At 36.8% G+C, this 25,598-nt stretch overlaps 1 protein-coding gene across 5 annotated transcripts in view; it reads right to left on the bottom strand.

The window, feature by feature from the left end:
* Window positions 1-5,605, bottom strand: part of LOC139962140 (uncharacterized) — a 42,045-nt gene extending 36,440 nt beyond the window's left edge. Inside the window, exons 1-2 of one of the 5 annotated variants that reach the window (XM_071962068.1) lie at window positions 4,971-5,605; window positions 937-1,202 (exon numbers count right to left, since the gene is read on the bottom strand). In XM_071962068.1, coding sequence (XP_071818169.1) covers window positions 937-1,202; window positions 4,971-5,043 — 339 coding nt within the window. In that variant the 5' untranslated portion in view covers window positions 5,044-5,605. The remainder of the gene's footprint in view (window positions 1-936; window positions 1,203-4,970) is intronic. The other 4 variants (XM_071962071.1, XM_071962070.1, XM_071962067.1 and 1 more) reach the window with 4 other exon arrangements.
* Between the last annotated feature and the right edge of the window lie 19,993 nt (window positions 5,606-25,598).

Below are 25,598 nucleotides of genomic sequence, written 5' to 3'. Positions count from 1 at the left end.
GGAAAAAAACTATAAGGGTGTGTAAAGTTGATCAATTCCAAGTTTGTTTTGAATAATTATTGGTAGGCTTGTTAAAACTGACAACAGTTGAGGATCAAACACCAAAAGCAAATTTTGAATTTTTGTACATAGGTTGCAAAGATGATAAATAATTCAAAATGCTGGCAGTGAAAAATCAAAGTTCCAACTAACCCTAACCTTAACACTACACTCAGATGAATTATGAATTGCACATTTTGAACAAGATGTACAAATTAGCATTTATGAATGATACTAGCGACTTAGCTAGAACAGCAATGGAGCACTAGCTGAAAATAAACCAAGCATCGGGTGATTTACATATTAAATTTCTGCGAAATAAAAATAGCACCAGATTCACCACAGGATCTCCAAGCAGACGACTTGGAGAAATACTTGGTACTATTGCTGAACTCGAAAATGTCTCGCAAGGAAATAAGAGATGGAATAAAGTAACTAGTGGTCTAATTGAATAATCAAACCTTCACTGAAATCAAAGCTAGCAGATGTCAATATAACTTGGCATATCCAACATGCAATTTGGACAGGTGCATTATTTAAATGGCTGGTTTAGCATGCAGCATTTTGTCACCATCGAACTCAAACATTGTTTTGTTATTGCATTTGTGTCATGTAACATATATATGTGATATCTCAAGAATTCCTTCCCTCCCCTGTGTTCCGTTTTGACTTAAGCATTCAAATTGGGGAAATAAAAGCACTGTAAAAATCATGATTTTTATTCTTCTTGCAAACTTTACTTCTTAAGTTTGCTTTTAGCATCTTCAAACAGAAATTTGATAATAATGTTTCATACAGTAAATTTAAACAATTGAATGCAAACTAAATTTCACTGTCAAACATGTCAGTACTATTAATGAGCATGTTAAGTAGGAATGCACAGTGTATATCACCAACCTTTTCAGCTGAATAACTATTGCATGTTTCTAGTTGCTGGGAAGATTCACATTCTCCTTCATTCAATTGAAGGAGGATGCCCTCATCACAAGAGGCACTGCTCATCTGGTTGTGGCAGCATGACATGAATATTGCTTCACATTTTGCTCGGTTCTCCATCGCTACATCCGGGAAACCAGCCATGCCACTGCAATTCTGGCCCATGCTTGCGAAGCTGATGCCTCGTCCACAACAGTCAGTTATAATTGCTGACATGTTTGGTGGTTCTGGAAATGTTCAACGTAAAGTTAAAAAAAAAAAAGAGAGAGAATATTGATACATTTCACTAAAGCCCGAAAAAGAACGGCGGTTGGGAATTATTTAAAAAAAAAATATTCATTTGCCAAAAGTAGCATAAAATTGTAAAGTAATTACAATAGTAGGACATTTTAGAAATGAATGGATGAGAAGAAGGGGTAATATCAAGAGGAAACTTTTTGACCAGTAAATTTATTTTCTTTCCATTCTACAAGACAGCTACTGTACCTTGTTATATTTACAAGTTGACAGCCTCACTCATTCCTCTCGATACTATGGCAAAAGTACTGTATACACAATAAAAGTGCCTATAAAGACAATATTGCAGATTTGCAATTGCAAAATTGTCATGTGCCTGCCCGAGTCTACATAATAACAAGTATCACTTTGCATTCACAAAAAAAGCTAAAGGAAACACTGAAGAAGTATAATTTCCTGAAGAAAGTAGTCTGCATTTTGTAGCAATTCAACAGCGCTCATTTCATTTACCTGGAATATATTGAGGCCACTTGTGATATATGATTACGTATATTTGGTAAGGCCATCAGTATTGGCACCAATTATGCTAGAAAAGGCAAGGTATATGGTCACTCACGAATGTTCCAACTTCAACAAACAAACTACCACCCTCTAAGCATCCGTCCTCACTGAACCAGTTATTGTTCTAAGACTGATGCGTAACCACCAGGAAAGTATTTTTTAAGCATGCTTAACTTTGGGGCCAATAATAATGATCTTTATGTCTAAAGAAAGACAAATGCATGTTCAATGGTAATGTATATCATGCACACAAAAAAACACCAGTCAAGAACTTGAGTAATGACTATTTAAGTATAGGGTTTGACACAGTAACAATTTGAAAATGTTTGGGTTCAAGATTACATTCTGTCACAGCAGTAGAAGGAGAGACAAACTCATCCCAGCCTTCCCAGGTCTATACTCTGGTAATTCCAGATAAGTGGTATCAGCAATGAATGCTGGAACCAAGTTAATCCTTGGTTAAACAAAGCTTGTTGGTATTTGTTTGCACTTGAGGAGACATTTCAAGTTGGGCATTGGCTGACACAAGACCTCTTGTAAATTCTCAACCATATTTATGCAAACCTCTGAAGTTAAGCACAGTCTATTAGCACCAAAGAACTTTTAATAGTCACTAGTTTTCAAGCAGAATTTAGTTAAATTTACACAGTTAATGCTAGACAGCCTTGACAATAAATGACCTCTGGATAGGGTTTAGTTTCAAAGGGAGAAATCATTGTTTTATCTTGGAAAGGCACCTTGGTCCTTAGACAGTGAGCTTCAGTAACTTGACTTTAGAGATTTATCTATAGGCCCGAAACAAACAGAGAAAGACAGCGAGGTACTACAGTAGGTAGTCCTGGGAATACTCTGATCAACAACAGACACTAATTGTTATGCAGTAAATCAACTGTGCTTGTAAACAGTATTGAGGTATACATGTCATACAGATCAGTAGAATTTCTACAAAATATTTGATATTACCATCCCCGATGGTTACTAATAATAGAACTATGATGCCAAGTACCTTTGATCATGCAGTGATTGAATTGCAAAAGCTGGTTAGGTCTTAACCTAGTTTTTGGCTGTTCTGACAATATACAGAGTTTGTGGTTTATTGAAATGTTGGAATTCCAAAATGCATATCACAGCAAAATATACCTGGAGGCTACATAGCTACAAGTCTATTATAAGTGTAGGACGGTGATAAGGTGCATCTAGCATGTTCAGACAAATACCGATCTTGCCTGCACTAATCCTCGGGCAAAACTGTGATGTTACTGTACATGACAGTCTGATCACATGCTTCCAGAAAAATGTATCTAGCTACTCTGTATTCGACTAGTTACCACCCACCTCATGCTGATGTCATCACATATTGGCCAGAGTGTTATCTACCATATGGGCTAAATCTCCATAAAGGTAATGTTCCACAGAACCTAAACCTTACAAAAGTGATTCCACTCTATAAATCTGGTGATGAAAATCTTGCCTAACTTTCAATAGATTACACTCCTCAATTTCTAAAAAATAATTCTTCAAATAATTGCCACTTAATCTTACCCTATTCAACTAGCAGTGGCAGACCTACAGTAGTTGACAAAATTTCTATTTTAACTTTATTCATTTGTTCCAACAACTATTGAACTAAAATTCATACTTCTTGGTAAATTGAGAAACAACCTACATTTGTTTGACCAATTAGGACCAAATTGCACAGTCTAAAAAATTATTCCCATTGTTTAAGTCAAGAATGACGATTCTAATAATCCTGAATCCTGGGTCTGATCCTCCCACAAACCTCCCAAAACCTCCTATAGTGGGCCGGGTACCCCAAACTTCATTTGGAATGTATAAAGGGAGGGCAGCATTTGGCGGTGACATTGTGAAATTCCTGCCATGAGATGCAGTATATAGGTGTCATCTGATAATACACTCATTGATCTGATCCTTTACAAACTCGCTTGTGATCATGATCACCAGTGGGTTCACATACAGGTTTTTTTTTGTCGGTGATCTGAAATCAGTGCCTGATGACGAGAATGTTACCTGATGTGAATGTAACCTTTAGAACTGTAAGGTGTTTAAGATCTATCCATCGTCTAAGACATACCTATATAGGAGAAGTAAACTAAGGTTTTGTTTTTCAAAAATTCACAACAATTGGAAAAACCAGTTCCTCACTTTCTATAGTATGTTTTATTATCAATTAACCAAGGGTGCTAGTTATCCCAAAATGAAAGCATAGGTTTGTGGTTCAATGAATTTTTTCATAACTATATCTTAATTGCTCAATCAGTTTAAGCTCTAATTGGTTTCACTCCATGACTATCTACAAAATAGAAAGATAAAAATGCCCTATAATCCTTGCATAATTTGAAACACTATGACTATATGTATTGCATGACCGAGGTCAGTCTCTTAGATTCATATTTAACGTCCATGATTATGAATTTTCAACAACTCTAAAACTGGACAACATACATTAATCTTGGAGTGACTCGAACTGGGGACCTTTAGTTATGATTGAAAGGCACTGGCGGTAACCACTGAGCTAACACTCCTTATGAAAGAGCTAACACACCTTAACACTCCGTATGACAAGGTGTCATTTAAAGGAACGTTGACTTGCAAGTTGCAACTGCTTAATGATTTTGACTGGCCACACTACATTGTGGACCATTCATTCAGTTGGCAACGATGGAAAAATTACACCTTAGTACTGACCATTGACATTGAGAGACATGCTAGCAGTAGCACACTGGGAGGAGGAATGGGGGAGGGAAGGAACTCAAGCTCTACTTTCTTATGATAACATCAACATCAATAGCTGAGGCCTTGATATCCTGTATAGTTGAGCCTAATTATAGGATACCTGCCCTGACATAACCTTACAGTTTGACCAGTTTGCCTAGGCCCCATGCCTGGCATAAGTTCCTTTCATTCACCTAGCCTAAGTTAATAGCATGTCAGTCCATGATAGCCTTTAGGCCTAGGCCCTACTGATTCAGTTTCATATCTTCCTTGTCCGGAAATCGTTCAGCCAAAAATAAATTGGTACAGAGCCTACTAAGTACTAATACTATTGAACCAGCCATATGAAAACCCAAATATTTCCTCTATTGGGCTAGACATCTATTCTATTCTAGGCTAGCCTTGCTACTTTGTAAATTTGTTAGGCCCCACCAAGTTATTGTATGGAGTATAGAAAAACTCACCTGTTGTAAGAGAGGAGGCTGCTATTATCAGCAGTGAAAAAGTTATGAAAACCGCTGTAGTAGGTCTATCCATGTTATCTCAGAATGATTCTGGAGTAGTCTAATCCAGGAAATATATTATCAGTAATTTAAACCAGGCAGCCAATGCAGCTAACTGTTCAATTTCCAGAGCAGATTTGGGGTGCCGTGTAAAAGTACTTCTCCCTGGTACTAATTGGAACTGTGTAATCGTTAAGTGACTCACTTCTTGTGGTTTGGATTAACCACGACTATTACTAAGAAGTTAGAGATTCCGCAACAATAGCAGTACTCGTCCCGTGGACAATTAGTCGATAAATGCCGGCAGGTGTGGGTCAGAATAGAAGTAACTTTTAGACTTGCAGTTGTTTATATATTACACCTTGCAGCTAGAAACATCTGCTTTCCAAAACTTCAAGATGTTAGTCAAAATGTGGACGTTCTCTGCTTCTTTCAGGATCAGTCTAAGATCAGCTGCGCTGATGTCCCGATCATATATGCACCAACAACTTGTGATAACCCGACACCTACACTCAATACAAAGTACGTGTAAGAACGTTGAGGAGTTTACAGACACTGTGACTAGTTTCCTCTAAACCCAGCTGTCTGCTGCTACGATAAATCTGTGATATTGTGGAATTGTTCATTCAATCTGTAGGGGATAATTTTTACAAGAGCATGTGATATAATACTTTTTAGGATAACATGGCAGACAAATCGAAATTCAACACACAGCTATTATTTAATAAATATGAGTGCTATTATTTGCTACACAAAATTTCAAAGTATTGTTGCCAAAAAGTTATCAATGTGGACAGTAAGGAAAATGACGCTCAAAATAGTGGAGCATTCCGAAGTTTTGCGGTTCATTTTATGTAGCGATTCTAATTCTTCATTCCCGTGACATTTTATAGGACTCCGTCAATTAACTTCGGTACCGCGGACAAATGTCTACTGTTTGTAATATTTTATTCTGAAGCTCATTCTTTTTCCCCTGATTACGTAATAATAAGGCTTAACGTCGCCTCATTTATATTGTTTAATAATTGCTTACCCCTCATAGTAGTGAACAGTTCCACATACTGTTACATACGGATCATGCAAACAACATAAATCATATAAACAACATATTACGTTCAAAAACACTCAATCATGCTTGGATACGTATTCGTTCAAAGCATTACATTGTTCAAGTTATTAGGAGCAATACCGAAAATCGTTAAACGAATGTCTTGCATGGTTACAGTCTCTATGCATAGGGGGTTGCGGATAGAGCTACTTAGTACTTATGGTTTACGTGTACCGGCTCTACCTTGCGTGACTTTTCTTAAAAAGTATACTTGAAAAAAATATCCGAGTGTAGGCTACAAAATTGGCCATGGCCATTTGAAGGCTAAACATGGTCCCACCTGTCATGCATTTCAACCAGCAGAAATTTAAAATGGGTTTATACATGGCGGGGAGGGCTATATTTTTTCATTATATTTTGCAACAGCACCAAACTTCTCCCGGTTCCCTTCAATCGAACATTACCAGAATTATCGAACATTACCAGAATTTATCGAACATATCGAAGTTGTCGAACATAACCAGAATAACGCTTCTTAATCCAGATCACATCCAGACATCGGTTTGTTTGCACGAATAAATTTAATGGAATTATATACAGAAGTAGGGATTGGGACGAGAAGTTGCGTATAAAACTATTTAGGCACAATATTATATATCTCATGTCAGATGTCGCATGTAGATATAAACATACCCCGTCCTATTTTCGCCGTGACCGGCACGGTGATATTTGTATATAAATCAGCTGAATATAGCGGGCAGCAATGCAGGAGAAGCGACGAGGGTGGGAGTTGGAATAGATAATGGGTTACTATACAGGGGCGGATTGTCCTAACGGCATATCGCCTCTAAAGTGGTGCGCCCCTGGGTCTGAAGTGCCATTTTCCGCTTAGTCGCAAAGATATCGTGTTTCAAGGCCCAACTAGACTGGTCGCACCACTGAATCGGTAGAATTTGAAGCCCCAATCGTCAATTCCTGGTCAAAGCAATGGACTATATTCGTAAGGCGTTGGCTTATCGTTCAGTAACATCATTTACTTTAATGTTCATAATATGCAAAGTTGATTGGGTTCCTCCTTCTTGGCTTTACCAAGATAGACTTTTACCGGACCGTTAATCTGGTCAGTGCTAAAAGTGAATCTGTGGTTGGTGGGAATTACTGTGTTGGAAAAAAAAATTAAATTGCAAATAATAAGCTACGCCTTCGCATTCTGTCTTAAGGTTTCTTGAATCAAAACTAACTTTGTATTCATCTAAATAAAACATTGTCCAAAAAGTTTATTATAGCAACCAACTCCCATGGTCCTTCAATAGTACTTTAAGACCTTTGGTAAACCAATCTGTTCCATCAAGATCTAAGTAAGTGACATCATGGACGAACTGAAAGGGTTTGATGAGTCTTTCTGTGGCTTCCGAATAAAGGGACATTTAAAGTATAATTGAGGTGCAGTATTGAAGTCATCCTCTTCTATGAATAGAAATGAAACGGGAGGGTCCTTTGAGTCACAGATCGAGGGGCTAGCCCACCCTCGACCTCACAGGATGACAAACGTATAACGGTGTTCAAAGAACAAGGCAGTCATATATATTCATTGGAGTGACCAACACAATGGACGTTATTGGTGGTTTTCTTTTCACCACGACGTATTGTATAGGGACTTAGTTTAGATCCCTTCCGGTTTGACTTTTAAACCTATATATAGGAATCAGTTGAAATTACTCACAGAACTGTCACATATATATAGGCCTATATATAATATGTTGTGTAACGGAAAACTTGTACTATAAGAATGTTCCCCGTCATAATTTTTTTCATGTGAATCAAACTATAGAGAATATTCAAGGTACGAAATATTGATCGTGTGTTAGCTTGATTGCATTGGCAGACGTTGTCGTAATGCATGGATTATGAAATAATTAAAGGAGCTTTCGGAGTTGAATTTTACAAGTTTTTTGATGCTATCTGCCACTGGAAATGAAAATCACAATTCAAATCCCGTTCATTCATCTTTCTTTCTGTTTTCAAGTTTCATTTCACATCAGATCGCATGTCATTCATGTTTGCCATTGATTCGGCAAATGATAATAATTCTGTAAATGAATTAGAACAAAAAAATATTAAAACAAAAAACAACGAAAAGACATAAAACATTACGACCATCTTAATCACTGGAGACCTTGTCCGATGAAACCATCTTTGCATTGTGTGGGTGTGTATATATGTGTGTGTACATACTTCTTCCTCTTTTTATGGCACTTTAAACATTTTATAAGTTCAAAACATATAGTCTTCTGCTCACGGCGACAATTTTTTTCAACACGGTTGTTATCATTGCATATGTATATGATTAATTTACATATTTATCTTACTTAGTTTCCCCTTTATCTCATATGTAGTTTTGTAAGGAAGCAACATTATGGATTATGAAATATAACTTATGATTCTATTTAATTTAGTTGCTCAATATCGTAATTTGTAAGATGGAAATAGTTACTAACAATATAATATAGACAACGCTGACATAAACATTTATTTCATTACTGCACATGAAAACGAAATGATTTTGGAAGCATTTAATTTCTGTACGAAAAAAAGGAAGAATTTTTATGTAGTTTTCAATCCGTTGTCGCTTGAGTTATTTTTATTTTCCTATTACAATATATGCTATATGATATGGTACATTTTATATCATATTTAATTGTTTTTTTCAATTCAGAAATTTAACTTAAATATCTCTCTCTCTCTATCAACACAAATACCAACTGTTCTGTTTATGGTTTCAATAATATTAATTTTATGGCCCCATTGTACGTAGCTCTTTCGTTGCCGTTGTAAAGTGCAAATGAATTAATACTATCATGACAATGTAGTACTATCATCGAACACTCAACCGAATATCTTTCAACAAACCAACAAGCAAGTGCAGGCGCTATCAAAACGAATCGATTCTAAAAAAAGGAACTTTATTCCTGAAACATACACAAGAAACAATTGCCCTCATCTCGACTTTCATATTCATGACAACAGAGACATCTCAATAGTAGAGTTAATCAGTTATAAATTATCAAGCGGTGAGTTTTGTGTTTCCAATATCAATTTTAGAGTGACAAGCCACACAACTGAGTGATCACGTAGATATTATAACTTGTGTGGGGATGATTTATAAGAAGTGTATGGATTAGTCTGTTTTCGATGGCGGTTACTAGGCTACTATTCATTAATTGTGGTTTCTTATAGCGTCAGTGCTTTTTCCAGGGTTGCCGATTATCTCCCAGGGTGACTGATTCCTCTTTGACAGTAAACAGTCGATGGCTCATCCATAAAATGGATCCGTTTTTTTTTTTGTATCTAATTTTCAATTCATCCAGGACCCTTCTTGCATTGTGTAACTATTTGATAACAAGTGTGTCGGAACTTAAAGAGACCACGAAAGCGTGAATAGATCCGTCGTCAGGTCATCAGGGTAGCAACCGTAACAACGTGACCGGCCAGAAGTTATTAGTATTATTACTTTAAATTTACCCTTTTGAAGAATAAAACTAACTATAAAAATAACTATAACGTTTCACGTAGAACTTTGTACACATTTCTTGCCCCCCCCCCAAAAAAAATGAGAAGCTATCTTATGTAGCCAATTAGACACACTCTGGCACATCAAAATGTTCAAATTGCATCCAGATTAAAATATTAATAAATGACGTACTTGCTGTTTTTAACCTAAAAAAAATTTCTTTAAATTGTTCAGTTAAGTAAGCATTTTCCATCAGATAATTTATATATACAGATATACTTATCTATCTGACCTGAAAACGTGTTACATTGAGTATGGTTTAACAGTTTATATACTTATGTCAAAACTAGTTCTTTATGGGAGTCTTATATTAAGAACAAGATGTATTAAACATCAATATGTATCAAGCATCACTAGTCCAGTCATGCATCGGAGAAACCACATCCAAACTCAAAAATTACTTGCGACATAACACGCGGATAATTTGTACACGGTTGATTCTTACACAGTTACTATACAGGTAGACCAAAGGGCGGTTTAGTGGTTTGAAAACTTAGTTGGAGAAAATGACCACAATGTCAAATGACAATTCCATTACCGTAGTAAAATTATTTATCCACCATAGATCCATTATCCGTCAAATGAATCCGCTTAAATCGAGTAGCAGGCTGCCCTCGGAAACTGGTTAGCTTTTAACGAGAGGAAAAATTCACTCAGCCACTATAACATTAGTTTTCGAACGTTGCCATTGTTTTAGGATATATTAGTTGGTTACGTTGGATTATTAAGTAACTACATGACATATGAACGGCAATTAAAGTATTTAATGACATCACATCTTAAATGAATGAATTTAATCAATTACAAGAAGAATATGGTATATACTGTTGCATATACACAGATGACGCAGATGAAATGAAAATTATTCTAATAGTTCCAGATTAATTATGCTTTAATTCTATTTTTTAAGACAAGAACACAATGATGGTAAATGGCTCAAGTATAAGTCGCATTGGTGACAAGACACTGATAGTAAAACATTTGTTGTTTAAAAGAGTTATTTATCTTACGAAGGTTGACTATTTTCGAAGTATCGTTTTAAAGGCTTTTTTTCTGCAATGATTTGGCAGGGGAAAAAATGCCATTACCACTATACGGATAATCCAAGTTGATGGCACATATAAATATCATTGCCGGTAATGCGGAAGAATTCACAATTTTCCAGAAATTATCTTTTTAAGAAGCACTAATCAAACTTCAGGAATGGTTCTCGTCTTTGAACTTATTAGTGCTGCGAATGTTCACAAAAATATTTGTTTTTGCTCATTTCAGGGTAAAATGCATGTTTAACGTTTCTCTTTTAGAGAGAAAATCACAAAAGAAAACCCCGTTGCAAATGTCACTCTAAGACCGTTTAGAATTGAAAATAAAACTTTTTATAACTGTAAAATAAAACCGCATTTTTTAAAGTCATTCTCCATCTCCACGTAAATGAGTTGAATCAACTTTTCTGGTAGCTATATATTGAATTTCTGCTTTATTTCTTACAGCTATAATCTACCAGCAAAATTTGCTCATAAGATTCAAGTTCTCCCTAAATATAGATTCCAATAAATTGATATAAAGAGGAGGTTTATATTAATTTTATCATTCAATATATAACTTAACTGAACGAAGACTTATTGTCTATGGAAAAGATTTCATTACATGAAATAAGAAACCAAATAGCAAACATAATGAATAACTTATATTGTCATGACTTCAAAAAAATTATCAAGTTACTTTTAAAGTTTCTTTTATTTTCATTAACATTTTTTTGAGATAAAATGAAAAATTATAGCGATAATTGTAACTTATTTCCGAAACAATGTCAGGTTATTTTTTTTTCTAACTAATATGGTTCATATAATGAGAGGTCAGTAACACCTTATATGGAAATGTATAGGTTTAATAAACTTACATGATTTAATTTCCCCAGCGCGCCATTCAAGTTCGATTCTTTCTTCTACCTGACGGGGTGATACTGATGAAAGATGGCGGGGATAAAGTTGTTGTTTTCCTGTAAAAAGAATATTATTTAGAATTGTTTGCACGACATACCCATCAGGCTTCCCGGGAGTCAAGATGACATGACGCTTACGACCGTTAAAGGGTATCTATATAATAATGTCAAACTACCCGAAAATTGGCAATTAAAATATCATCATTTTACCGCCATTGTTTATGCATATTTCATACAGAAAACAAACAAAGCCCGTCCTATTAAGCTGTCAATAATTAGACAAAAACGAAGACAGCGATCAAGGTAATTCCTTTTATTTCCCACCCCAAATCAATTTCGAGATTAAGGAAACGCTTCTCTTTAAGGTATACAAAACATGCTTGGGGTTTAGCGGAACAGAAATCTTTACTTCTCTCAAAAAAATGTTAAGTTGGGTAGAAAAGTTGGTCACTGACCGATCAATCTCATCACCTCTTATTGCTATAGAGAAAAAGAATAAAGTGTGGCCAGGTGCAATATGCATAGTGCCCTAAATATTTATAAGGTTCAATTTAGGGAGGAAATTAAAGTTAGTCACTTTTATGCCTATACAATGCTTAGGTATAGAGATGTAACAAAACATGCTTACCTCTAATCGTGGCAAAACAGACTTAACTCTGGCGAAAGCAGGTATACTCTTGGTGATGACAAAATCTGACTGCTCTAATTAAAACTTCTGATCTTGCTCATGATACACTACACACCGTTACTACGTGTATGACAACATTGTCTGTATTAATATCTTTAAGTACATTAAAAACATGCAACCATCATGATAAAGATGGTTATAACATAAAAAATCATAGCTATACGGTATTTGTCTAAGAAAACAATTTATTTATAATACATGTTTGTACATATATATATATATATATTGTTGGAGCTAACTGTGATGTGTGCTCCTGAAGTTCCCAAATAATCGTTTATCTGCCCTGATTTAAAACAAAAAAGCCTTACATAATGTTTACGTGTGTTAAAATAAAGGGAGATGCGTTAAATTTGGCAACATATTTTGTCTAATTTCCCTGACGTATGCGTTTATTTGCGACTTAGTTCACCGCGGCGGTACAAAAACTGTCACAACAGGATCTGTAGGTGTTCATATCCAAGCAGACTGTAAACAGACCATCTGTATGGCGACAGAGCAATTAGCAGAGAATGGTTTCCCGCCCACTCTCGGCATGCCAGCATTCTCTCCCGTTACGTTATGACCGCACCGAACCGAGCCAACACTTCCTTTTTGAGATCACACGTGCTTAAAATAACCATCAACAAATTGTCCTCTTCTTCTCGTCAAGATCGACATTGTTATCAAAAGGAAGAGGAACTCTGTCTTTTTTTTTTCTTCTATCATGTTTACCAAAGTTACAATTAATTTCTATTTTATCATTTTACATTTTAGTGAGCCCAAGTCGACGCAAATTCTCATGATGCTAATCAAATTCTTCTGCAACATAAATTAATAATTAGCCTATAGCAAGTGAAGATCAAACCTATACATTTCTCGATAAACATTCTTCCCCAAAAGACGTTTTTATTTATTCAAATCAACGTAATTTTGAAAGTTTTAGAGGATAAACATTTGAGAGGAATGTTTGAAACTGTTGTCAGAGATAATTTTCACCTAATTTTGTATATACAAGAAACTTTTTGATATGCATAGCAAAGGGTAAATTCGTTAGATTATTGCAAACGAATCAGTTCATCCTAATAAAAATGTCGGTTTTATCAAATTCGTGCGATGTTTCGTTTACTGAATGAAGTCAATTCACAATGCAGAAAGACGTGTTTGTCGTTTTTTCCAGTTTTTATCTTATTTTATTCACTGTTCCATCAGAAGTCGAGAAATTTAACCAATATAATATATATTCAAGCACTTCGAATACACGTTATACAATCAATAAAGTTTACTTATATAGGCTTACACAAAAGTCAACTTTTCTGTGAGGGAAATAACTTTAGCTCTGTTTTCCTGTCCAGCTAATTCTTGGTCTTTTTATTGGGCCAAAGTTGACAGAATGCACCATGGAGCTCAAGCCGAGACTGCACATGCACACGCCATGTAATTTTAACTTACCGCAATCCCTTGGAGATCTGTGGAACCCGACGCGATATTTGAAATAAAATCACTAAGAAGATTGTTCGTTCAATGAATTTCAGTAAACGTTAATGACCTGCATAGAACCACTTTTGTCTTTGAGGAGAAAAAGTAAAACAAAATTCATCTCAGTTGATTGACTGGCCAATATAGTAAACAATATATATTTATATACTCACCAGCAATGTTTGAGCACATCAAAAGATTTGATAAATTTTTCGACAGACGAAGGTGATATGAAAATACGAAAATATTCAACAGCTTGAACAGGTTTGGAAAGTTGTCCATTTAGTTAAAACCAAAGAATACAAAGCCTCCCCATATACATGGACAGATGTGGACAGTGTGAGTGGTCTTGTGGACATGGACAGTGTGAGTGGTCTTACTTTATAATGAATCTACAAGTTCTTCGGCGTATATATATACACAGCTATATAGGTCTGTAGATTAACGTTATAGGTTATTGCAAGTAAAATAAACGTTTCTCCGTGAAAGCCAAAACTTCAACTTTCATGGAAAACGAAATTGTGCATTCTTAAACTTTATGTACAACTGTCAGATGTAAGATCCAAATAACTTTGTAACATCCACATAACTATAGTGTAATAAAACATGAAATAACTGTTGTAACATTCAAGTTATTATAGATAGTTACGCAATCTCGTTATCTTCACTAAATTGGAAGTCACGGGACGTAGAGGCGAAATATCTAGTCAGAAGATTAACGTCTTGAAAAAGCTATTAAATAACAAAACAATACACATGTTATTGAATTTACATCGTTGCACATCGTTTGCGCCCAGTCGCTTCCTTCATCGATAGATAAATAATTTAAATTATATAACATGTCTTATCATGAAAAAGATATGATTGTTTAAAGTTTGTTGAACTTATAGTCTTGAAGATATATCAGGCTATACAGGAGGCTAAATGGGGTAAAGAATGCACTTGCAGTATACTAAGAGAGCTGAAGACATCTATATGTTATCAAGTAGTTAATGAATGCAAATATGTAGATAGATAAAGAGCTAGGTATTTCGATAAATAAGTACTTTGATGAAGACTTTCATGACGCTTTGAGTTCTATGCAATGATATATCGCATGCATTCCATTTAAAGGAGAACTCGCGACAACAAAATTACAAGAGGAAAGTCAAGCTTTTTGCAGATCATTTGTCACTGTGTCTAATAACAATAATATCTTTCCCGGGTGGTTTATCTGCGATACTAATAGATACCTTAGTTATCGATTTCGAAACCCTATTATTATTATAATTATTATTATCTAAAGTAGTGTTGATTCTTCGACAACTTATTGTTATCTGATTCCCGTTTTATATTGTCTGCACTCGAATTATCTCTTTATAAACGTACTTAAATATTAACTTCAATTACGGCAGATAAACAAAAATAAACAAATCATATCGATAAATGAAAACCACATTTGTTGATCAAGAAGATTGTAAAACAATTACCTGTTCCAAGATTACTACGGTACTGAGCATGTGCGTGTATATATATATATATATATATATATCATATATATATATCATGCAACTTACACAATAGACCATCATGACAGTTTAGATAAGGAGCAATAAGATTTAAATGTCGAGCACACCATAGTAGGCTCTCCCATAACCCATCCTTCCTGTTTTCACCCAAAAAATTCTAAAACGCCTTCAATCCTTGATTTGTAGACCGCTATAGTAGTTTATTTAAACTTACAAGCATCACAACCGATGACTGAAAACATGCCAAGAAAGAAGTACTTCGACAATGTTTATAACCTTTTAGACGGATGTACACTATAGTACATCGTCACCTGGGTAATGGGTATAGGGGGACCTAAAATAATATGACCATCAGCGGCTTGAAAGATTCTCAAGTTTTCGGATCCTATACTCATATCGGATCCTTCTAGCAGTCTAGTGTTGCAATTGTGTTGCTGGTACTTTTATGAGATGGTTAAGATAACATAATCGAACGCGTGACAGATAATGCGATCATACGATGGTCGTACATTCATAACAACATCAAACGTGTCTTGTGTATAGGCCTTATGAAACACCACACTTCAGTCAAGTTTAAACCATCAACACGGAAGTCTAATCCAGTCGTGATATATAGCGATATTTGATATTTGTTTATTTTTCATGTCAGTCTAAAAAGATATCAATAGTTTAAGCCCTCACCCTGCCTTTATTGTTATTCGATAAATTCCCTGAGATCACATTACAAAGAGCGATAAGATTAGAAGTTCAGTTTATATTGATTCATGGTTATAACTGAAAAGATAATCTCTCCATCAAAACAGGTATGGCTAACCTAGATAAGGATAGAATGGCTTACCATAATAATCAGCTGAGACCTATTGGTATAGAATGGCCTTGAAACCATGCCAATATTTATATTTTATATCACTGATAACAGTACCAACAAAAAGATCTAAAGTTACTAACTGGAAGCATTGACTAATAGTAAATTACTGTGTAAAAGCAGGCTGAGATGGCAGACAACACGAGAGCATCAGTTCAGTAATGGAAATGAAAATTTGTCCGATACACAACATAACTTTAACACAAGGTCATTAGCTTAACTATTGAAATTTCAAATCATTAAAAAAATGTTAACGGTCGCCAATATTTTTCGAGGGTCGCCATAAATAAAAATTAAGCCGATAATCTATGTCTTGCTGAGTGTAAACGGATTATGGTGGGGAAGGGGAGGGGTAATTACGCATAGCCTACTGACACCATTCCGTAATGGAAAAAAAACCTAACAATGTAACCTTTGTGACGATATGCATGTTAGGCTGAGTACACTACATAGACTATACGTAGCAAGACCAAACAGCTGTTGTCAGAACACACCTTCATGAAGTAGGGAACTGAGACCTGGGTACCTGTCTTATGTCTCTAAAAACACATTTATTGCATTGTGGTGCCAGACAATAGACATATATGTATATGTCATTGGTATAAGTGACCAATAATTGTCACCACTGTGATTGATATATAGTGAAGCTTTAGGTTAACCCCTGATTTCTGAGATAACCGGAGGAAGGGGGTTCATATGTAAAGCGCATAAAAGTGACCGGACTCGGAGAGCGCCTGTCTTATTTAGTGGGTGTCTTTAGGTGTTATAGGTGTAGCTAGAGAGAAAAACCTTTTGTGTATAATACTTGTGACTTCAGAATGCACTTACAATGTACGCCCCCATCCCCACCCCCCCCCGCCCAGCCTCTATCCCTACTACAAACTAATTCACCAACCTAATGTGCTTTCTGTTCTCAAAGCAATTTGAGGCAATTTGAGGTATGCAACTATTATCATGCATCATGATCATCGTGCAAATTTTTAGATAAATCAAAAGTCGAATCTTTGGTCAGGGTGAATCGAACCACCTACCCACTAGAAGTGGACGTTTTTTTCTTCAACGGCATGCCGCGACAGAATACGAAGTTAAAATGAATATACCAATATAGATTTTAATTATTCATCGAACAATCAAATTAAGGCACATTTGCCAAAACATTATGCCCCTTCACCATGTTTTATTGTTTTCGATATAGTAATCAAATTACATTGTTCTTGCAGACGAAAGGAAAATAAAATGATGCGTTTATGCGTTCGTTTGTCCTTATACTGTCATCAAGGATGGCCCCGCTGTAAAGTCAGACACCTCTTCTAAGGAGGATTACCTATATAAAACGTCACAAGAGAACGTTCCAGCACCCGCTTTACAATATGCTGGGTAGTCAAACTTTTCCCGTTCCATTTATTTTGTTACGGTCAGCTGGAAGCTGGGCGATTATGCATCGGTAACCTCGGGTCACAATTTATGTCCTGTGGTGCCGCTTAGCACGGCAACGGCATATCATTCTGGTCAACAGGGTTATTCCGGGTGGTGTCGATTCAATTATATCGGTGTTATTGATCAACTCTGACATATCATGCCCTTGAGCTAAACATGACACATTTGAGTTGTTTGTCCACGAGTTATTACTTAATATGGTGATGAATTTGTTACGACCATAAACGAAACACCTTCAATTTGTTCACGGAATTGATAAAAACTCAAAATGACCGACTTGCCGTAGCGTCAAATAAAATTCTTGTTGGTGCTTTCAAACTTCATGCATGGCAATAACGAGCATGATATCAGCATTTATACTTAAATAATTTTATCAGTTTAAACGGCGGCATGCAGCCAGGCTATAGAGGATATGGGGCTCATAGACTCTCTGCACTCGTTTATGGAGGGGTTGTAGAGCCGCTGTACTCGTACGGAGGGCTTTAGAGCCTATTTGCTCGTTACGGTAGCTAAGGACCGTATACCCACTGTGTACTCGTAGTTAAGGACTATGCGTGCTACACCATAACTAGTACAGCGATTGTTATGGCCCTTTGCATGTACAAGTACAGAGACTATAACGTTCTCCGTAGTAGTACAAAGTACACTCTAGAACCTAAATACGAATTAAAGGTCTATACATGTATTAACCTGTGCCATGGTCCATGGGCCTAAACTACCGTGGCGATTAAACTTAAACGGATATATAGCCCTCCCCGTGTAAATATGCCCTATGAGTACAGTGGCTCTAAAACCATCCATATGAATGTATAGGGTCTTTCGGCCTTGACTACCGTAAAGAGTGAAGATGTTTCTAAAACTAATGCAGCTTTCCGTATGCGTACATAGGCTGTAAGTAAGAGTACAGAGGCACTCCAAGGCCTCCATATTAGTCAGACGGTGCAAGAGTGCCTGTCTATATGACGGTGCGAGTACAGAGGTTCTGATATCCTGGTAATGAGTCTAAGGTTCTCTCTATGAGAACTCGGGTAGGATCTACTTGGAGGGTTTAAAGTTCACTTTACGAGAACAAAAGGTTTCAGGCATATTGCTACGAGTGCAACTAAGTCCGACCATGATGTGATCCCGCAGGGTATGGGGGGGGGGGTGAGTACAATGAGGGCACACTCGAAGTGTGAGAAAACGTGACATATACCTTGGTTATTTGTATATCGAGATCACATGATGAAGGAATTTAGGGAAATGACCAGATGTCCCCTATCTTACATTTCTCTATTCGCTTCCGGTATTCCATTGTTTGCGCAGAATCAGATGGTGGTTTCAAACCTTGACACTTGCATGTGAAAGTATAGTTAGCGATAGAACTATGTCAGAAGAACACACCCAACAGGTGTAGGATGATATACAATTAAGGTGCAATTCCTGTCGCCTTCACCCCTCAACCACCACCCTTAGAGCCTCCCTACCCCCTCCCCCTCCCCTCCCAGCCGACACCCATCTTATATCATTATGGAGGTTACAAAACCCTTTGAGACTTTTCCTGCATTTAGTTGTTTTTTCTCTTTAATTTGTTTTGACGTCCTCGTTTCCACGCGATGACAATGACACGTCCAGGTTACTTCCGAAGACTGCCGCATGCATAGCTTCTGACAAGCCGTGCTTGCGTGCATGACAATTTTTTTCTTTCTTGTCGGGAAAAGAAACATGTGACAAATTATAAAAAAATGTAACGTGAAACAAGATTGAGATTAAGGCCAAGAGCAAAAACTTGGGCGTCTTGTAGGCTATTTAGGACAAAAAAATGTTCTTGAAATATGTCAACTATTCACATATAAAATTGGGGTAAGGCTATGTTCCGCACCGGTCCAATAAAATTGTAATTCGTCTACGTAGATTGCCATTGACAACTTATTGTTGTTCAAGCTGGGCTCTTGTCAAGTTTTAACCTTTTTCGTGTCAATGGCATGAGATACAGCAACAGTCAGCCTCACCGTATCTACCGAAACCCCAACGGGCCATACATGGCACTTTGGGGTCTACAGGACACGCGGAGAACACAACCAACTTAAATTGTGTCTTAAAGAACAAAATTAATATTCATACGTTGAATACAGTTAAAAACAACAATGCTCTCAGTTCACGTTGTGTAGCTATACCACTTTTAAATGTGAAGAAAATGACCATTTGAGGCTAATTAATTAAAGTGGCTGAGCTACTTAGTCTAACATACAGGTATCGCACCACAATTAGAGTAGTACACGTCCACGTAAACCGGAAAATAGCCCTAAATTGACCTACTGTATTATTATTTTTCATCATCATTCTTTTTTTCATCATCATTCTTTTTATGCTTGGATGTTGAAGAGGACGAAATAAACTACTGATGGTCTAAAAATCTTCAGGATTGAAAGTGATTTAGGCATGTTAGAAAATCTCGGGTGAAACAAGAAGATTCCGCAGCGAGAGCTAGCAGATGGTTTGGGGAGCACTATGCTAAACTTTGTGTACTTCTAGCTCAAAATCTAAATGGTCATGGTGGCAAACGTCGAATGTGCTGCGATATCCCAAGAAATCAGCTATGATATGGTGGGTAGGACATGTCAATTGAGAACTTCTATGCTCTAGTGGCCTGATAAGCGACCAATTTTTTGGGTAAGTCAATGGAGCAAATAATTGCGGTGCGACACCTACAAACCATTTAGTTATTTCCTCAGAAGCAATACAAAACTCAATATAACATTCCGGATTAACATTTAGCCTCGTGAGTGGGGTAGTGGGGAAGTGGGAGTGGGGAGAGGGATGTGGAGGAAAGGGGTGGCGTACGGTGAATTTATTTAATCATTTTCAAGCAAAAACAGAACTACCACGGTCTAAGACTAATATCACACTTTCACCGCTTCTTGTATAACAAGATATGGAGTACTAGCAAGTTCAAATCCTCGGCATTATCGCTGCATCCAACATATATAACTATGAAGCAGTTTAGCGACCATTTTTTGACACTTCCTAATATGACTCAATTGTGCATTGCCTACGACACTTTATATTATATTCACTAATTTTAAGACGGCATTTTCTATTCATTTTGTGCATAATTTCACGCTGAAGAGATTATCGGTAAACAATTCTAATTAAGCCTGCATGCTTCAAGAACGTTCTGAATTCTTTCAAAACCTATACATTCATTTATGGATGGCCTATATCCACTACCGTAGGTCTGTACTTGGAACGGAGATGGTAGAATCCCAAATTTGAAATTGTAAACAAGCCCTAGCATGGTGTCCCTCAATTTACGGTACCAGCGCTTGTCATCTTCGCTCTAGCCTGATTGATTGTGACAGGTCAGGAGAGCGGGGTGTGACGCGCTTGATGTGACAGCAAGTCTCAAACCCTACTGACAGCGAGTCTTTGTTTGTCAAAAGACAATGAACAATATTAGAGATGACAATGCCAAACCATTGGCAAATTTGGAGGAATGCAAAAATGGCATAATCATAAAAAATCTACTGGTATGAATGACCATTAACTGAAGATTTCGTGGAGGCATTTGGTTTGATTACAAACGATTTTACCCCTAAAGGTACATCATGCCAGTCATAATTTGGAGTAGGACTAGACTTAACTTTCTTGGTCTGTTTAAATTCCTTGTGATGTAGACAGAACTCCGAAATGGGAGAAAAAAACATGATTGACAATGTCGCCTGAAAGAAAACTCCACGTGTAAATGGACTATATATACATGTTTGTATGGGGAAAGATTCGGGGAGCATGGAACTAAGTAATTACCCCAATATCTTTCAACTCCTTCACCTCTTGACACACCCTGGCCTTTGATATGTTTTAAGGAATTTCACAAATTATTTTGAAAAAGTCCCCCCCCCCCCTCCTTGTGGTTCAGACAACCTTTATCTCGTAATGTTTTATGATTAAAACGATATACGTATATATAACAGTACTATGAGTGTAACGATACAGGTATAGAATTTAACAATTTTAGCCACTTGGTTAAAAAAAAAATACTACCAGTGCATAAAAAAATCTGCTGGTTAAAATCAATTTCTCACTGACCTTTCTCTGAAATGACAACGCGCATCGGTTACTGCACAGGCATTGAGTGAAGCCCATACTTACCGATATTTAATCAGTAATTCTAACAGGGCTTATTATGTTAGGTACGAAATTTCTGACTTTCCACATTCATTCCATGTGTTCTACTGGCAGAAATGACCCAGTGCCTTTATTTACTCCTGGCAAACGGCAAAATCTAGTTAGCAGTTAGCCAGATGATGGTCCAATATCAGTTTCTAAACTATATTTTCCCTCTCACATAATTCCACTCTTCAAAGACATAATATGTTCGTTATTTCAACTTTAGATATTGCAAATATAGTGAACGAAGTTACATTGCCTTCCAGTGTTTGCCACTGTTAAGGGGGAAACCCCATCTCAGATCTAACATGCATTTCCTTCAGTATGCCTAGCGCACAGATAGTATACCCCTCTTTCCATGAACACAACCAGAAAACCAAAACGTTAAGTGGTTACGATGCCTAAACAGACCGCAGTGTGGTAAGCCATACATTTTAATATACGTGAACTTGTGCACACCAAAATAAAGAGGATGATCAGCAACACATAAAGAAAGGTATCAGGAATCAGTTATTATGTCGACAAGGCATCAACCATTTAATTCACTGGTAAGGAGTTTACAGAATAAATTGTTATTCCGATTCCAAATGTATATATCGAGATATTGTGTTTACAAGCTGGCCGTCACATACACACGCATACACGCCATCACGATTACAAAGGTTACTGAACCTCGGCATCGTTACCAAAAACAGGACCGGCACACCATGACGACTAATCTGAAAACAGGACCGTCACACCGTGACGACTTATCTGAAAACAGGACCGTCACACCGTGATGACTACTACCAAGAACAGGACCGTCACACCGTGGCAACTAATCTGAAAACAGGACCATCACACCGTGGCAACTTATCTGAAAACTTGCACCATTAGCTTCGTATACATTTCCTTTCGGTCGTGAGTGAATTGTGCTAGTAACAAGTTATGCTTGAAATCACGTGAACATGTTATAGCTACAACATACAGATAGCAAACTATACACTGTACACAGTATTGCTTCATCATCGTTAACCATATACTTTGTCGGTTTGGGCAACAACAACAAAATCCCAGTCTCAAGAAAAGTTAGACAGGCACAGAAATCAAGATTAAAGCAAATATAAAAAAAAAAATTGTAACCATGTGATGGGTAGAGGCGGACGTGGGCGTGGTACCTTTCTTACGTTTATTGGAAACCAAGGATCCTGAAGTGGAATTAAGGATGCAATTGACGGTGATTTCTCATCCGAAGTTCCTGGTTACTTGAAATTCACAACAAATAAGTCAACAACTTATAATCAGTTGATTCGGAGGTAAGAAAAGGCCAGGGTCATCAACTAGCGGAAAGGTATTTAAAACTTAAAGCAATTTGTAACATTTTGATAAACAACCAACTTTCTTAAAGACTTTATATAAATGTCGTTACATTCTAAAGTAAGAACAAAGTATCTAATCGTATGTATTCAATGGCGAGAAAACTTACACACAAAACCTGCACGGAAACGCAAAATCTGCTTGAATTAGTCCTAAATTTATGCACGGTAAATCCGTGTTATAGTTGTGTCGAGATATAATTCAAAAGACTGAATGATCATACATAATTAAACTTGATAAAACCGTTTAAGTTTTTAGTCACATTTACGCCTCCTATTACTTTCTTGAGTTTGTGTATAGTTTGTGTATAACATTCAAACCTAGTAAGATTGGCTTGTTTGAGAAGGAATGCAACTTAATGTTTGGCAGGCAGGAGGTGGTTATGTGTATACTTTATTCGCTCAATACTTAGGAAGGTCAAGTTTTAGGCTTTCGGAAGCTGATTGAAAGATTGTGGCCAAAATATAAGCGTGTTAAGAGGAAACAATATCTATCTTACGGGCTGCTTATTAAACAATTCTATTGCGTTGTTAGTTGTATTTCCAAGGGAACAAAATCAACTTTACGCATGGAAATGCATTTTGTTAAGAAGGTGAGCGGAAGTGATAAAAGACGGGATATTCCCATAACATGTATTTATCGAAAGGCTGTCGATTGTAACTTTGACTTTTGTGTAGATCTATAGGTATACAGGGCATCAATGGAACAGAAAGTTATACAATGGAATATATAATATATTATTGTATTTTGGTTGATGCCATCTATAATCCCTCTCCGTTCTGTGTGCAATTATACTTAAAATAAAATACAAAGCGTGGGGGTCCTGATTGCACCAATGAGTAAGCGCCCGGACACTTTATCAGTCACTGTCATGCCAAACGAGGGGAGGGGTGGGGTGCATCATGGATGAGGAGGTATTGTCGAAGTTAGGATACTAAATGGAAAAGGGAGTACGGTAAGCAGGCCCTTAACCAAGCCGCGATACAGGGCGGCCAGAATATTGCACCCCACCCCCTCGCCCACATTTGAGCCACTATCATGTGTACAAGATCATCATCAGTTACAGGACACGAGTATTGCTCCCCTCCTAAAATGTATGGTGCTCAGGTTGTTGCTGGTGCCCCTCCAAGTCCTGGCTACGGCCTGCCAAAGTGATCGCTAGCGAACACGGTACCGTGTTATAACATGAATTCATATTACATTCCACTCGGTACATAGAGAGGGTGGGGTGGGCTTACCAGTCGTCGAAAGGAAATACGATAGTCAACTTTCTTCTTCTTGTTTACTTTCCTTTTTCCACTCGAAATAAAGTTCTGGATAATTTAAGCAATATTTTTCTTAATAAGTGTCCTGTACCATTAGCATACAATGTTTGTTTTCACGTTATAAAGTTTACAGACTAACACTGAAGTCAAAGAAGCTAAGCGTTACGACCACATTAATACGCATCATTCATGAGATAACCAGTTTGTAACCACTGTGTTATTTTTTAACAACCGCTGTTGCAAAGTCATTATATTCCTATGAACTATTTACAGACAAAAAGTAAACATTGCAAAGAACTATAACTGTTTACTTATAAGGTGAATATTATAATAAAGCCGCTCTCACAGTAGCATATGCCTGGTCTTGTGACAGGCTGATATACGTCACAATGTTGGTGTTGATGCGTCAGAATCATCGAAGCGACAACATTTTGTGTCTGAGACACAGAAAACCCTGCACAAACACCATCGAAACCAACATAACCCCTGCTACACTCATGGAGTTTGAACATCACACTGATGCGGGTTAGTCAATGCTACCATTGACGCTAAAAACGTTTATTTTTTTTTGGGAAGAAACCCCATATGCCAGTACTATTATATATTTCAGATTGGATGGGGCGGGGGTGGGGCATGGGGCAGGGGCAGGATTGAATTTAATTTGATTTTAATGTTGATATTCAAACTGCCACCTGTAGAGGCACCGCGCCTGCCTGAAAATATTTTGTGCAAAAGGGTCTACTTAAATATCCAGAAGAAAGGTAAGAAGGGTTCAAACCACCTCAAAAATGTAGACTTCAGAAACGATCTACGAGTTTAACACGCGGAGTAATACAGATGGTCTTCAAAACAGCCGTTTCCCTTATTTATTTTTGATTATCCTTCCTATACTATTCGATAATTAGCAGTTTAGGAAATTTCAAAAGACGAACATAAGGAGATTTTTGTTTTGGAAATTTCCCAGTTCAAGTTACTTTTTACATGTTATTAGTACCTATGTGAAATAAAATGCAATTTTATATTTGAGTAAAAACGCCGCAACTTTTGGCAAAATTGTAGAACAAACACAAAAGATGGCTTTGGAATACACATGCAGTATTAGTCAGGGAAAACTTTAAGAGTTGCTTTGACTCCTCAGATAGATATATAGAACTCTAAATCAATGTCTGGCAACGATTTGGATTTATAGCGTTAGCATCGGTACGGCAGAGAACTATCAGAAATTAACAAGCTAAACTGAATTTTGTGGAAATACCAAACAGGTGTGACTGACCTTTTAAATTTTTCTTACCAAAAGACTTAGTA

Source organism: Apostichopus japonicus, chromosome 20 (assembly GCF_037975245.1).
Source record: "Apostichopus japonicus isolate 1M-3 chromosome 20, ASM3797524v1, whole genome shotgun sequence".
Lineage (NCBI taxonomy): Eukaryota > Metazoa > Echinodermata > Holothuroidea > Aspidochirotida > Stichopodidae > Apostichopus > Apostichopus japonicus.
Note: the sequence above shows the minus strand (reverse complement) of the source record. Positions and strands in the feature narration are given on the sequence as shown.